Source organism: Alligator sinensis, unplaced genomic scaffold, assembly GCF_000455745.1.
Source record: "Alligator sinensis unplaced genomic scaffold, ASM45574v1 scaffold137_1, whole genome shotgun sequence".
Classification (NCBI taxonomy): domain Eukaryota; kingdom Metazoa; phylum Chordata; order Crocodylia; family Alligatoridae; genus Alligator; species Alligator sinensis.
The window spans coordinates 481,502-495,382 of record NW_005842545.1 but is presented as its reverse complement, the minus strand read 5'-3'; the positions used below and the strand labels follow the sequence as shown (position 1 = coordinate 495,382).

General features: G+C 56.8%; 2 protein-coding genes and 1 long non-coding RNA gene across 5 annotated transcripts in view; 2 read left to right on the top strand and 1 right to left on the bottom strand.

The window, feature by feature from the left end:
• Positions 1–409, bottom strand: part of LOC112551662 — a 3,799-nt gene extending 3,390 nt beyond the window's left edge. Inside the window, exon 1 of the long non-coding RNA XR_003095954.1 lies at positions 273–409. This is a non-coding gene — a long non-coding RNA (uncharacterized LOC112551662). The remainder of the gene's footprint in view (positions 1–272) is intronic.
• Positions 1–10,156, top strand: part of FOXP3 (forkhead box P3) — an 18,240-nt gene extending 8,084 nt beyond the window's left edge. The window contains exons 1-11 of one of the 3 annotated variants that reach the window (XM_014523897.2): positions 731–1,319; positions 6,150–6,279; positions 6,652–6,742; positions 6,988–7,081; positions 7,342–7,432; positions 7,581–7,652; positions 8,065–8,203; positions 8,470–8,546; positions 8,790–8,891; positions 9,007–9,128; positions 9,621–10,156. In XM_014523897.2, the coding sequence (XP_014379383.1) occupies positions 6,715–6,742; positions 6,988–7,081; positions 7,342–7,432; positions 7,581–7,652; positions 8,065–8,203; positions 8,470–8,546; positions 8,790–8,891; positions 9,007–9,128; positions 9,621–9,702 (807 nt within the window). In that variant the 5' untranslated portion in view covers positions 731–1,319; positions 6,150–6,279; positions 6,652–6,714 and the 3' untranslated portion in view covers positions 9,703–10,156. Of the gene's footprint in view, positions 1–730; positions 1,320–3,334; positions 3,436–6,149; positions 6,280–6,651; positions 6,743–6,987; positions 7,082–7,341; positions 7,433–7,580; positions 7,653–8,064; positions 8,204–8,469; positions 8,547–8,789; positions 8,892–9,006; positions 9,129–9,620 lie in introns of those variants that run through there. The other 2 variants (XM_025213651.1, XM_025213653.1) reach the window with 2 other exon arrangements.
• A 325-nt stretch (positions 10,157–10,481) lies between these two features.
• CCDC22 (coiled-coil domain containing 22) overlaps positions 10,482–13,881 on the top strand; it is an 11,414-nt gene continuing 8,014 nt past the window's right edge. Inside the window, 5 exon segments of the mRNA XM_025213759.1 lie at positions 10,482–10,780; positions 10,890–10,975; positions 11,574–11,751; positions 12,293–12,425; positions 12,620–12,726. Of these exon segments, the coding sequence (XP_025069544.1) occupies positions 10,926–10,975; positions 11,574–11,751; positions 12,293–12,425; positions 12,620–12,726 (468 nt within the window). The 5' untranslated portion in view covers positions 10,482–10,780; positions 10,890–10,925.

Here is a 13,881-nt window from a genome sequence, read left to right as displayed (position 1 = left end):
GAGGCTGGGAGGGGGATGTGGAGACAAGCTGGAGGGGAGGGCGAGGGGGCGGAGCCACAGGGAAGGAGGGGAAACATGAGGAGGAGTCCAGGATGCCTGCTTTTTTAGGGGTGGTGCTGGCCGGGAAGCCTGGGTTCTAATCCTTGCTCCGTGCTTTTAGGGAAGGAGCCTGAGCTCCTGGATTGTTTCCTGCCCAGGACTTAAGACTGGGGCCAGAAGGACACCTGCGTCCTTTCCTTTGCTGTGTCAGTACGCGAGGTGGCACCAGGAACCTGGACTCCGGAACTCTTCCCCTCGCTGTCTCTATCTTCTGTGGGGAGAGCCCTGCACCCTGGGCTCTCTTAGCAGGGGGCTGAGCTGGATGTCTGTAGGGGGTGGAGGTCTGAAGCAGGGCAGGAGGCGGGACCTGGGTGCCCCTGAGCATGCTCCGAGTGTGGCCTTTAGCAGCAGGGTACCCCAGGGCATGCTGGGAGTGTGGCTTCTAGTAACAGACCCATAGGGTGTGCTGGGTATGCAGTTCTTAGCAATAGGGTGCCTCAGAGCATGATGGGAATGTTGCTCTTAGTGACAGGCATCCCAGGGCATGCTGGGAGTGTGGCCTTTAGTGACAGTACCTGGGAGCATGCTGGGAGCGTGACCCTTAGCCATAGGGCTCCTAGGGCACACTGGGAATGTGGCCCTTAGTGACAGAGTGCCTTGCAGCATGCTGGAAATGTGGCCCTTAGCAACAGGCACCCCAGAGTGTGCTGGGAATGCAGATCTTAGCTATGCAGCACCCAGGGCATGCTGGGGGCACAGCCCTTAGCACCAGTGTGCTCCAAGGCATGCTTGGAGTGAGGTGCCACAGGGCATGCTGAGAGTGCAGCCCTTAGCAATAAGGTTCCTAGGGCATGCTAGGTGGTCTAGGGTGGTCTACCTTTGTACCCCAGAGGCCCCCACTCCATCCTAGTTACTCCTGGCCCCACCCAGTTACCTGTGCCCCATTCCCAATGCCCCAGGCCTACCCTACCTGCCCCACCATCCCAGTTACCACAGGAAAGGGGCAGCTGGTCAGGTTGAGGCCATTTTACGGCCTCCGCAATGCTGGTGAAAGTCGGCAGCAGTGAAAGTCATGCCAGGACTTCCCCTGAGACTTCCCCTGCCTGCCTCCCCCATGGGGGGGGACCCCAAGACGCTGGGTGGGGGGAGGGGCAGTGACATCACAGCAGGGGGTGGCACCCCCCTCTCTCTCCCTCCCCCAAAACCCTTATAACAAGGGGATGAGTGCCGGCTTGGAGACGGACACCACCCCAGAGATGAGACTCCTGGGACACCCCCTGGTGAGTACGGAGTTGAGAGGGTGCAAGGCACTGTACATAGGGCAGGAGGCTGCACACAGGGTTGCGCATACACATGCATGTGCATGGGGTGGGTCATGCTCTGTTGCACACTTGTGCATGCCAATTCATACCCAGGGTGTGCACACATGTTTTAGTGCAAATGTGCATCCCGGTACACAACTGACCACACATTTGCTCACACGCATGCTGAGTGAGACATACTTGGCTTTGCTGTTGCACGCATGGTGGCATGTGGGATTCACACTTGTGCACTGAACCATGCTGCAGAAGTTCACATGCACATACGTGAATGTTTGCACACTCAGGAAGAGCATGTGTGCATGTGCACATTTATTCACACTCACAGTTGCCCCCACCACCACATGATTTGCTGTAAAAATTTGCAAGCCAAGGGGTGCAAAGTCAACGACAGAGTTGTGAACATACACACACATGCAGAATTCAGGCATCCAGGACACATGCAGAACCCAGGCATCTAGTACAGACACATATACATAACCTAGGCATCTGATATGAGCATGTGTGTGTGTGCACGCGCACACACATGTCCAGGACACACAACAGAAGCCAGCAGCCTGGGACACTCACACACATGCAGAAGCCAGGCAGCTGGGACACACATAAACACAATCACTAATGGAACTAAATTGTCCAGGATACATACACACACACACACACACACACACACACACACACACACACACACACAGAACCTAGGTGTCTGAGACTTGCACAGTGGTGCACACACACACAGAACACAAGCATCTAAGAAGCACACACTTACACAGAACCCAGGCATCCGGGACAGACACTGAAGCACACAAAGACACACATACAGGGACACATAATCTCTTCTCTCTCCTGGACATTGATCACAACCACATGTGCACCAGCATACACAATCTCTCCCTGGGACACAAGTGTGTGTTTGATGATCATGTGTATGCGCACACATTCATACACACAGTCTCACATGTACGATCCTCCTTTGTCATGCACCCCCGCCAGCTCACATGCACATACAGCCACAGATCACCACCCTTATAGCACACGTGACCTCCAGTCATCTAACACACACAGTCTTGTCTGTACCAGTGCACACCAGCAGGCATCCTCTGCCTCAGGGATGTGAAATGTGTGCTCACATGCGTGTGCAAAACCTTGGGACAAAAGCATGATGGTGAGGAGGGGACTTCACTAGCTCCCTGAATGTCACATACATTTCAGGCATGTTCTTCCTGACAACCTTCATACCCAGGATGCCTGGGTTCTCTCCCTGTTCTGGGACGGGAGTAGGGTCTGGTGGGTTAAAGCAGGGGGAGGGGGAGGGGGAGCCCAGATGCCTGGGTTTCTTTTGCTGCTCAGGGCAGGGAGTAGGGGCTGGTGGATTAGAGTAGGAGGTCTGGGTGCCTGGACACCTGGGTTCTCTCCCTGCTCTGAGAGGGGAGTGATAGTTAGCAAGTGGTTTCAAAGCCAGGTCTCCTGGGTCCTCTGAGAGGATAGCAGTGAATGATGGGCTAGAATAAAAGGTGGCGGGAGCCCAGACATCTGGGTTCTTTGAGAGGGGAATGAGATCTAGACTGTAGAGAATAAAGGATGGTGGGAGCCCAGGTGCCTGGGTTCGTCTCTAGCTCTGAGAGTGGAGTGGAGTGCTGTGACTTAGGACAGGGGGCCGATATGGGAGCATGGACATCTGGGTCCTGCACCCACCCACCAGGTAGCCTGGATGCCTGGGTTCTGTGGGCTCCCAAAAGTTTCCTGCAGGCTATTTTTCAGGGCTAATCTGCCTACCCCTATTTTGGCAATTTCCCTCCCCCCCCACCCTTTTCCCTAGTCCCCAGCTGCTGTCTTGAACTGGCTTCCTGCCCCCCCGCCCTCTGGTGCCATCACGCCCCGACCTGGTGCTTTCGGTGGTTTCTCGTGTGTGTGTGGGGGGGGTGCGATTTCAAGGTAAAAACTGGGAGGAAAGAGCAAAAGAGGAAAAACAACCAGTTTCAGACTTTCCACACAGTCAGCGGGGCCCAGCCAGGGTATAAATGAAGGCAGCTGCAAGCCGGGGGCACCCCAGGGTCACCATGCTCATGAATGCCAGCCGGTGAGTGCATGGGGGCCAGGAGCCCAGGCACCTGGGTTCTAGCCAGCTCTGGAAGGACAGTGGGATCTGCGGGGTTAGAACAAGGAGACCTGGGAGGTCAGACACCTGGGTTCTAGCTGTCTCCGGGAGGTGAGTGGGACCTGGTGGTTTAGAATTAGGGGGAGTAGGAGCTCAGATGCCTGGGTTCTAGCTCAGAGTGGAGGTCTGCTGGCTTGGAGTGGGGACCTGGAAGCCCAGATACCTAGGTTCTAGCCAGCTCTGGGAGGGGAGTGAGGGACTGGGGAGGGGGATCAGAACAGGGAGACCTGGATGCCTGGGTCCTTACCCAGACACCTGAGTTCTCTCACTGCTCTGAAAGGTGACTGGGGGCGGGGGGCTAGTGAGTGCATGGGTTAGAACAGGAAGGACCTAGAAGCCTGGACACCTGGGTTCTCTCCCCACTCTGGGAAGGGAGTGGGGTCTGGTGGGTCAGAACAGGGAAGCCTGGAAGCCTAGGCACCTGGGTTTTAGCCAGCTCATGGAAGGGAGTAGGGGCTGGTAAGACAAGGGTGACCAGATGCCTGGATTCTGTCCTGTGGAAGGGGAGTGGGGAGCGGTGGTTCAGAGTGGGGTGGGGGACTGAGATCCAAGACACCTGGGTTCCAGCTGGCTGTGGGAGGGGAGTCAGATTTGTGGGCTAGAGCAGGAGGGCCTGACACACAGACGCCTGGGTTCTTTCCTAGCTCTGGGAGGGCAGAGGGGTCTGGTAGTTAAATGAGGAACCCTGGACCCCCTACACCGAACCCTTCCCCTGTCCCTGCAGATTTACATCAATGTCACAACCCCTGATTGCCTCTAGCCCCATGCCCCCCAGCATATCCAAGATTGCCAAGTTTTACCCCAAAATGGGAGCTTTTGCCCCCTCTGTCCTTCTTCTACCCCCACAACTCCAGCCTTGCCCCCCCCCAAATATGCCTAAGTAACCACTGTCAGGAAATGAGTTGGGATGGATGGATGGATGGATGGATGAGTGCATAGAGAGATGGAGGGAGGGAGGAATGGAAGAAAGGATGAAGAGATGGTTGGATGGGTGCCTGCATAGGCAAATGAGTGAACAAATGGATGAGTGGATGCATGGAGAAAGGGATAGGCGGATGGATGGAGGGATACTGGATGGTGGCCTAGACCCACATGGGGCCTAGAGCCTGGACACCTGGGTTCTCTCTCTGCTTTGAGAGGGGACCGGGGTCTGGTGATGTAGAGCAGACCGGGCCAAGGGCCCGGGCGCCTGGGTTTTCTAGGAGACCTAGCTCCAGGGGCCATATGGTGAGGAGCTGGTATCTGTGGGGCGCCCCCACCTCCACCCTGTGCCTGTGACGCCAGGGAAATTCCGGTGCGGGCAGCGCCAGGGGCTTTTGGCTTCCCGGAACCCGCACCCCTGACGGGAAGCAGCTTCTGGGGGGGGAGGCCTGGGGCCTGGATGCATGGGTTCCATCCCTGCTCATGGAGGAGAGTATGGCCTAGTGGGGAGGGGTGAGACTGGGCACCTAGATGCCTGGGTTTTCTGGGAGGGGAGTGGGGTCTGGGGGATTAGAGTGGATTGAGCTGGGAGTCCAGACACTTGGGTTCTCTGGGAGGGAAGTGGGGCTGGGGTTCAGAGCAGGGGGGCCTGGGAGCCTGGATGCCTGCGTCCTCTGGGAGGGGAATTGGGACTGGGGAATTAGAGCGGAGGGAGCTGGGAGCTTGGACACCTGGGTTTTTGGTAGGGGGAGGGGCGGGGGGGTTAGAGTAGATATGGGGCTGGCATTGGAAGCCCGGACACCTGAGTTCTCTGGGGGAGCAGTGGGGCCAAATGGGTTATCACACATGGGGGGACCTTGGAGCCCAGAAGCCTGGGTTCTCTCCCCTCTGTGTGGGTAAGGGCAAAAAACCCCCCAGGTTCACCTGTCCAGAGCCTGTAGTGGCATGTACATATGTGTAGCTACAAAGATGTGCGTGATACATATGTTCATGAGCTTTGACGCATCCCTGAGTGGGTGTAGTCCCATTTCATATGCGTGAGAGCCCTGAGGCAGCACCAGGGCAGGGGCCACACAGCACATGTCATTGGTGGTGTGTCCATGTGAGCTCATGTGTAACAACACAGGGCAGCAACCTGGCAACTTCTCATGTGGAGGGTTACATAGACAGGACACAGATACACCTGTTCTTTGTGGTGTCACACATGACACATTACACAGATAAAACACAAACTCCTGGTGAGTTCATGTGTGGCATGTTACAGATGGGACTCACAGACACTTTCCATGACATCACAGCTGAGATGGTACATGTGATATGTACACTTTTCCTGTAAAGTCATACAGCACATAACACAGAAGATATAAAATGCGCATGCACCCACAGACCCTGTGATGTCATGTGTGATGTTACATGGTTTCCCTGGGACTTGCTGTGCAATACACAACAGAGCTCTTACATGCACATAACCCAGGTGTCCGGGACACACAAGCACACCCACACGCACACAGGACCCAGGCATCTGGGACTCACACGTGTACACAAACACAGAACCCAGGTATCTGGGATACGGGGGCACACACACACATACACACACAGAACCCAGGCGTCTGATACACACACACATGCGCAGCTTGCCCTTCCTCTCGTACGCCCACGTGGACCCCATCGTACACGCACGTGAACTCTCTCCCTCCCCCCCCTTCTCCTGGCAGCTGGCGCCAGGCCCCGTTGGACCCCCACTCTCCCCCTACTGACAGCACCCCCCAGAGCAGCCCTCCTGCGCCCCGTGGCCCTACCCAAGACCGCCCCTCTGTACTCCACGGGCCCCACCGCAAGCCACGGGTGAGTCCCCAGATGCCTGAGTTCCTTCCCACTTTGGGGTGGGGTGTGGGGGATTCGGAGGTCTGGAAGCCCGGACACCTGGGTTCTCTGGTAGGGCAGTGGAGGCTGGGGGGGGTGAGCAAGGGGAGATAGGAGCCCAGAAGCCTGGGTTCTCTGTCTGGAGAGTGACAGCTGGTGAGTTAGAGCAGAGGGAGCCCGGATGCCTGAGTTCCGGAGTGGAGGAGGGAGAGAGGGGTAGGAAGCAAGAGGCCTGTGTTCCCTCCCAGCTCTGGGAAGCAGGTGGGGGCTGGTGGGTTACAGCAGGGTGGGGCTGGGAGCCTGGAAGCCTAGGTTCTCCCAGCACCTCATTCCCCCCCTCTCGTTGCCCCACAGCTCCTAGCTACGAGCTCCTTGTGCCCCCCCCACCTGACCACGCAGCAGCCTGGGGTGCTGGTCATGAGGACACGCCAAACTCTGGCACATGGTAAGGGGGTAGGGCAAGGAGGAGGCGTGGCCAAAATGGAGGGGTAGGGCTAATGGGACTGGGGGTGGGGCTAGGGAGGAGTGACCCCAATCCCACGGGGGTCAGGGTGAGAACCATGCCAGGGTCAAGGGCACGGTTAAAGGGGGTGTGGGCATCTGTGGGGTGGGGCTTGAGGCTGGGAGGTGGGTCCAAATCCCCTCCCTGGCACCAACCTCCAAGCTGAGACCCTCCCCCTTTCATTACAGGGGGCAGCAGCGTGGAGTGTCCTATGAGAGACCCCCCTGCCCAGGATGGGCCCCCCCCAAGTCCTCCCACTCCGGACCCCAGCCCTGCTGAGAGGTGAGCACCCAGACACCTTGGTTCTATACTGGCTTGAAGCAAGGAAAGGGTCCTGGGGGGATGACAGCAGCAGTGGGGCTTGGGACCCTGGATGCTTGGGTTCTATTCTGGCTCTGAGAGGGGTTGGGGGGCTAGTGGGTGCAGCATGGATACCTGGGTTCTTTCCTGGCTCTGGGAGGGGAGTAAAGCTGGTGGGTGGGAGTCCAGACCCCTGGGTTCTCCCCAACCTCTGATGCCACCCCCAACTTACTCTATGGCAGGGTCCCCCCACGCTGCAACCCTGCCTGGTTCCATGTAGGCATGACCCAGTGGGTACGACAGAGGGAGTATGTCCAGAAACTGGAGCAGCAGGTAGAGGGGCTGCAGGTTGGGAGTAAGGGGCACTATGGGACAATGAGGGGTGGGGGTAATGGGTTGGAAGTGAGGGGCACCGGGGTGGGGGGGCATGGAGGATGCCCCAACGTCCTTCGTCCTCTCATTCCTCCACTTCCCCACCCAGTTGGTCCGGGAGCGGCAGCGCCTGGCACTCATGCAGACCCAACTGGTTGGAGCTGACCCTGCCCTGGATGTGGTAAGGAGTTGGGGGTGGGGCAAAAGGCCAGGGGGCATGGCCAGGGAGGGGCCAAGGGGCAGGGCTGGAAGTGGCCTTATGTAGGGGGCGGGACCTTGTAGAGCAAGGGATGGGGTTTAAACCCCATAGGGAAATGGATCATGGTGGTGGAGGGGGCACAGCCTCCCAGGAAAAGGCAGGGCCTGGGCACTTCATGTGGAAGGTAGGCAAAGGGGTGGAGCCAAGGTTGCCCAAGGGAAGGGACAGGGCATAGAGAGAACCTAGGGGGTGGGGTGGACTGGAGAAGGCGGGTCCATGCTTGGAGCCAAGTTTGCAGGTTGGCAGATCCGGAAGCCCCAGGGGATGAGTCAGAAAAGGGCCAAAGGTTAGGGTGAGGTGGGCTTAAGACCTCACCTGTTCTCACCACCTCTAGGTTGCCTTGGGGAAGGTCCAGGCCAGCACCCCCCTCCCCCACACTGGCTGGCTCCGCCCAGGCCCCTCCCCTGCTGCCGGCCCAAAAGACACCCTCGAGACACCCCTGTGGGGGCACCACAGCCTTAGCTTCTACCCAGGTGAGTGTCATGGGTGCCTGGATCCTGACCCTTAAACTCTGGAGCTGGGGGGCCAAAGCAGGGGTGGGGCCTGGTAGCCCAGATGTTTGAGTTCCTTCCCTGCTCTGGGAGAGGAGTGAGGGCTGGTGGGGGGTCAACAGAGGCTGGGGTTGGCAGTCCTGAAGCCTGGGCTCTGTGAGAGGGAAGTGGGATGTTTGGGGGGGGTGGAGCTGAGTGGAGGGGGGTGGGGCCAGCACCTGTGATTGACAGCTGTCCTTCTGGCACAGAGCTGGGGCCCAGCCTGGAATACTACCGGGTCAGCACTGCTCGGCCCCCCTTCACCTATGCTGCTCTCATCCGATGGGTGAGTGACAGCCTGGAGCCCCGCCCCCATTTCATACCCCTCTCCTGACTCTGTGGGGGTGGAATTTTAACTATTCCTGGACCTTCCCCCCTGCTCCCACTAAGCCTCAGGGGATCACTGCCCCCCCTCCCTTGTGATGCCCCTCACTCCCAACCCACAGCTCCCCCATCGCACTGCAGTGCCTCTCACTCCTAACTTGCAGCCACCCCATGACCTCTTGCCTCCCCACTGCTCCCCCCTCAGGCCATCATGGAGTCACCCGAGCGGCAGCTGACATTGAATGAGATTTACCACTGGTTCAGCCGGAGCTTTGGTTACTTCCGCCACAACACGGCCACCTGGAAGGTGAGAGGCTGTGGGTCAGGAGTGAAGGGCACCACAGGGTGACAGGGTGGGGCGGTTTGCAGGTTCAGAGTGAGGGGCCCTGCTGGCCCTGACATCGTCCCCTGTGTCTTCCCAGAATGCCGTGCGACACAACCTGAGCCTGCACAAGTGCTTCGTGCGGGTGGAAAACGTGAAAGGCGCTGTGTGGACGGTTGATGAAGGTGAATTCCAGAGGAGGAGGAGCCAGCGCTTCCCCCGGTACCGCCCAGGGGTGGGACTATGGGGCAGGGGTGGAGCCAGAGGGTTGTGTGGGGAGCCAGCAGGCTCTGCAGTGGAGCCAGAAGGGAAGGGGGGGAGAGTTATAGAGGTTCAGGGGTGGGGCTTCCAGGTGGAGGCAGGGCCTGGGAGTCAGGGGAGGAGCTAGAGACTGGGGCATGGCTACATGCAAGGGGGTGGAGCCAGAGGAGGATGGAAGGAGTTATAGGTGGAGGTGGGATATGGAAAAGGGGTGGAGCCAGGGAAGGATTACCCTGGGGAGGCTTGCAGAGGGGGCGGAGCCAGATGAGAGCCTAGGCAGTGTGGCTACAGGTTAGGGGGTGGAGCTAGAGGATGGGGCAGGGCTAATAAGGATGGGGAGAGCCACTAGGGAGGGGGTGGAGCCATAAGGAGAGGGGGCAATGCCAGAAGCCAGGGGGGTGGTGCCAAGGACCTGGACCCTCCAACTTGACTTCTCTTCCTCGTTCCTCACAGGGACCCGGACCTGAGGGGGCTTCTGCCCCCCCTGCCCTATGCCCCAGCTGAAGGGGCCTGGCGCCCAGCCCCCCTCAGCTGAGGGGGCTGAAGGTGGGGCCTCCCAGAAGGGGGAGGAAACAAGGGTTGTAATCCCTACCCGGCTGAAGCCAGTGGTCCCACCCTCCTCCCACCTGTTCCCCACCCCCAGCATCATTCTCCACCCTTCAATCCAGGAGCCCTCCAACGGGGGTCAGAGCCAAGCCAATGAGCCAATACAAAACAGAGTGGCTTGCATGAGGGGAGCATATGAAGATGAGGGCCTTGCACCCTGACCATGTGCAGCTGACACCATTCCACAGCTGTGGCTGCCTCATAGGATGGGGCCTTGCATGAGGACAGCATGGCAACGACCGCTCATGGGGATGGGGTGGGCCACAGGCTGGGCCCTTGTGTGCTGCATCCTGGGGGGCCTGGGAGGGGGACACTGGGGGGTGCAATTAGGGGAGAGAGGCAAAACTGCTGGACCCAGGGCAATAAAGTGCTGGCAACCTTTATTCTGGGAGTCTGCTTTCCTATGGGGTGTTATTCCTAGCATTGGGGCTGGACTCTCACCGTACACTTGGTTAGGGGGAGGGGCTGGACTCTACCTTCCAGTATGCAGTGGGGCTTTATACCCAGCATGCATAAGGGGGACTGGACTTTACCTCCCAGCATGCACTATGTTTTCAGGGGAGAGGGACTAGTCTCCACTTCCCAGCATGCACTGGGGGCTGGAGGTGGGGCTGGATTTTACCCCCCAGGATTTGGGGAGGAGTAGATGGATATTTCCTAACATGCCCTGGGGGTGGACTTCATATCCCAGCATGCACTGGGGAGGAGGGGCAGGACTCCATCTCCCTGCATGCAGTGTGGAGCTTTAGGGAGGAGCTGGACTCTATCACCCAACATACACCGGGGCTTGCCTCAATTTCCCATCAGCCTTTGTGCCTGCCTAGTGACTCTGTTTTTATCTCTCACTCTCTCTCTGGACTGCCTACAAGGAGGGGAACCCAGGCTGGCAGTTCCTCTTTCCTTCAACCCTTCCACCCTCCCATTTCCATCCCAGAGTTCAGAAAGAGCTCAAGTGTCTGGGCTCCCAGCTCCGTCTGGTCCCACCTCCCAGCCTCTGCAGAACCCAGGTGTCCAGGATTGTAAACCACATTTCCATCTCGGAGAACCCAAGCGTCCTGGGGCTGGGCCTGGGGCTTGACTCTGTTTCTCCACTGAAACCCCTCTCTTTTCTCCCAGGTGGCTCTGTGGGACCCTCCCAAGGAGCCTAGGGCCATGGAGGAGGTGGACAAGATCCTCATCCACTCGCTGCGGCTTTTGGGCACGTAAGTGTAAGCATGTTCCACTTGGCCACCCCCACCACCTACTGTAGAGCTGGGTGCCTCGTATTTTACTCGGCTGTTTTCCAGCTTCTCCACCCAAGACCTGGCTTCATTTCAGCCCTCCCTGTGGGGTGTTATAACCAGTCATTTCTCAGTCCTCCCCCCCCCCCCCCCCCCCCCCCCAACTGAGCCTGTTATGCTCAGTTGTTTCTCAGCTACTCCACCCCAGAGCTGACTGCATGTTGGCCTGTTGTACTCAGTCATGCTTCACCTCAGAGATAGATGCATCTGAGCCCTTCCCCAACAGTGTTATCTTCTGTCATTTCACTGAGCTGGCTATACCTTGGCCTGCTATACTCAGCCGTTCCTCAGCTGCTCCACCCCAGAGCTAGGTGTATCTCAGCCTATTATACTCAGCTGTTATCCAGCTGCCCTTCCCCCCAACCCTTCCTCAAGAGCTAGCTGCATCTTATACCTGGTTGTTCCCAGCCCCGCACCCCAGAGCTGGCCACATCTCAGCCCCCCATCACCCAAGCAGTTACATTGGTCTGGTCCCAGCATTTACTCCAAAGGTGGTTGCATCCCCCCCATGTGCCCACAGGGAGGTGCCTGAGGAGGTGCAGTGTGTTGGGGACTTCAGCACGGAGCTGATTGTGGAGGCCGTTGTGTGCTGCCTCCATGTCATTGACCCCATGCTGGGCATTGGCCTCAGTCCCAGCCTCCCGCCTGGCATGTCAGCCCGGTTCCGCCTCGGCACCCGCCTTGCTCAGGCCTGCCAGGTGAGGACCCAGGTGTCTGGGCTTCTGGATCCCCCCTGCTCCCATGCACCTTGCCCCACTCCTCCCCCAGAGTGGGGAAAGAACCCAGGCATCTGGCCACCAGTTCTTTCTTAGTCTAATGCCCTAGAACCATCTCCCTTTCCCAGAGAGCCCTGGTGGGGAAGGTGGGGGGAAAGGACCTGGGGGATTCTTAGGGATGTGGAACCCAGGAGTGTGAGCATCAGTGGGAGCTGTGGGGGGCCCCCCCAGGGTGGTGGGATTCAGTTGTCCAGGCTCTGTGGAGGCCCCCGGGAATGCAGATCTAGGTGTCAAAGCACTGGTGGGGGATAAGGGAGTCTCTGGGTGGCAGAACCTAGGCATCAGGCGCTGATGGGGTTTCTGAGGGTTCCTGGGGATGTGGAACCCAGGTGTTTGGGGGCCATGGGCATCACCAGGGTGGTGTAACCCAGGTGTCCAGGCACTGGTGGGGCTCTGGGGGGTCCCTGGGGATGCAGAACCCTGGCATTCAAGCCCTAACAGCTGTGGGGGGGGGGTCTGGCAGGTGCTAGGGGCCCCCGGGGATGTGGGGTACCAGACCTTCCTGTACAGCACAGAGCCTGAGATCCGGCGCCTCCTGCTCTTCCTGGTGGAGAAGCTGCCGCGGGATGAAGCTGAGGACCCTGGGCACCCTCATGGTACTGGGGGGACAGCTGGGAGGCTTGGGGGAAAGTCCAGCTCTGAGGTGGAGCATCTGGGACAGGCTGAGTATAACAGCATGGGAAGGGGGAGATGTGGTCAACTGTAGAGGTCATGGGAAGCTCGGGGCTGTATTTGCAGGGGGTGTCCAGCCAGTCCTGACCCCGCTCCCATCCCCATGCTGTCCCCTCAGGGAAATCAGCTGTGCTGCTCAGGGCCTTGGCAACCTGCATCCAGGAGCAGCTGGAGACCCCATGGGTGCCCCCTGCCTGCCGCTCTCCCTGGCTCCAGCGCCTGCAGGTGGGTTCTCTTGGCTCCCATGGGAGGGGGATTTGCAGGCCTGGTCTCCCCCACCAGCATCTGGAGCTGCAGCCTAACAAGGCACTGAGTCATTTCCTCCCACAGGAAAGCAGCTTTCAAGGGGCCATGGGGGAGGCAATGGGTCATTAATAGTAATGGTCAATTTAATAATTATGACATTGTTATGTAGCAAGGGTCATTATGCTTGTGGGACTGGATGTTATATTGCATGTAACATATTGCAGTGCCTTATAGCTGCCCTTAATGAATATGCATATGGAATGTGGAAAGCATACATATGTATATATCATATAAAATACATGTATATTCCTTAGGATGTTATATACACTAGCAAATTGCCTGTCAAGAATGATGGAGGGGAGAAGCTTGCAAACCCTAACAATTTTATGTAACGTACACATATGTAATATACACAGTATTACATGTACTGTCCTCTGTATTATATATATATGTATTATGTGCATATGTAACTTATCTAATATATAATTTATGCATTATGTTACATGCTATACCCATACCATGCATATGACACGTTGTATACATCTACGTATATTCATTATATAGTTATGTAATATACTATACATGCATGATATAACATATATAATGCATGTGTATTGCATGTAATGGCTTCCTGGGTCCTGTGGACTCCCGCATAAATAACGTGTTGCATGTTTTGTACTACATATACATATTTTGCATGTCCATAATGTAAAATGTATTAATTGTATTTATAGCCATCGTTATACATGTGTTATGTGAACATAGGACATATAACACATTTAAGATTTATAACGTGCATATGCATAATGTGTATGTTGCATGGGTTACATATCTTGTATTTTTAATGTGCATGGTATATATTATATACATATCATAAAATATGTCATATGGTACATATAAGTGCATATATAATTGGCATGTACTGTTCTTTTATGTTATGTTATATATTCTGTTATAGATACACTAATAAGATTGGTGGCATTTAATGATATGAATATTAATTACTTACTCATCAAGATAGTTAATATTAAAGTGAGCCTGGATGCAAGTGGTTGGCATGGGGCGGGGAGGAATCTTCACCTGTTCCGTGTGCTTTTGGGGGGTGTCTGGGGTAGTTTTTTGGCAGGTGGGGGG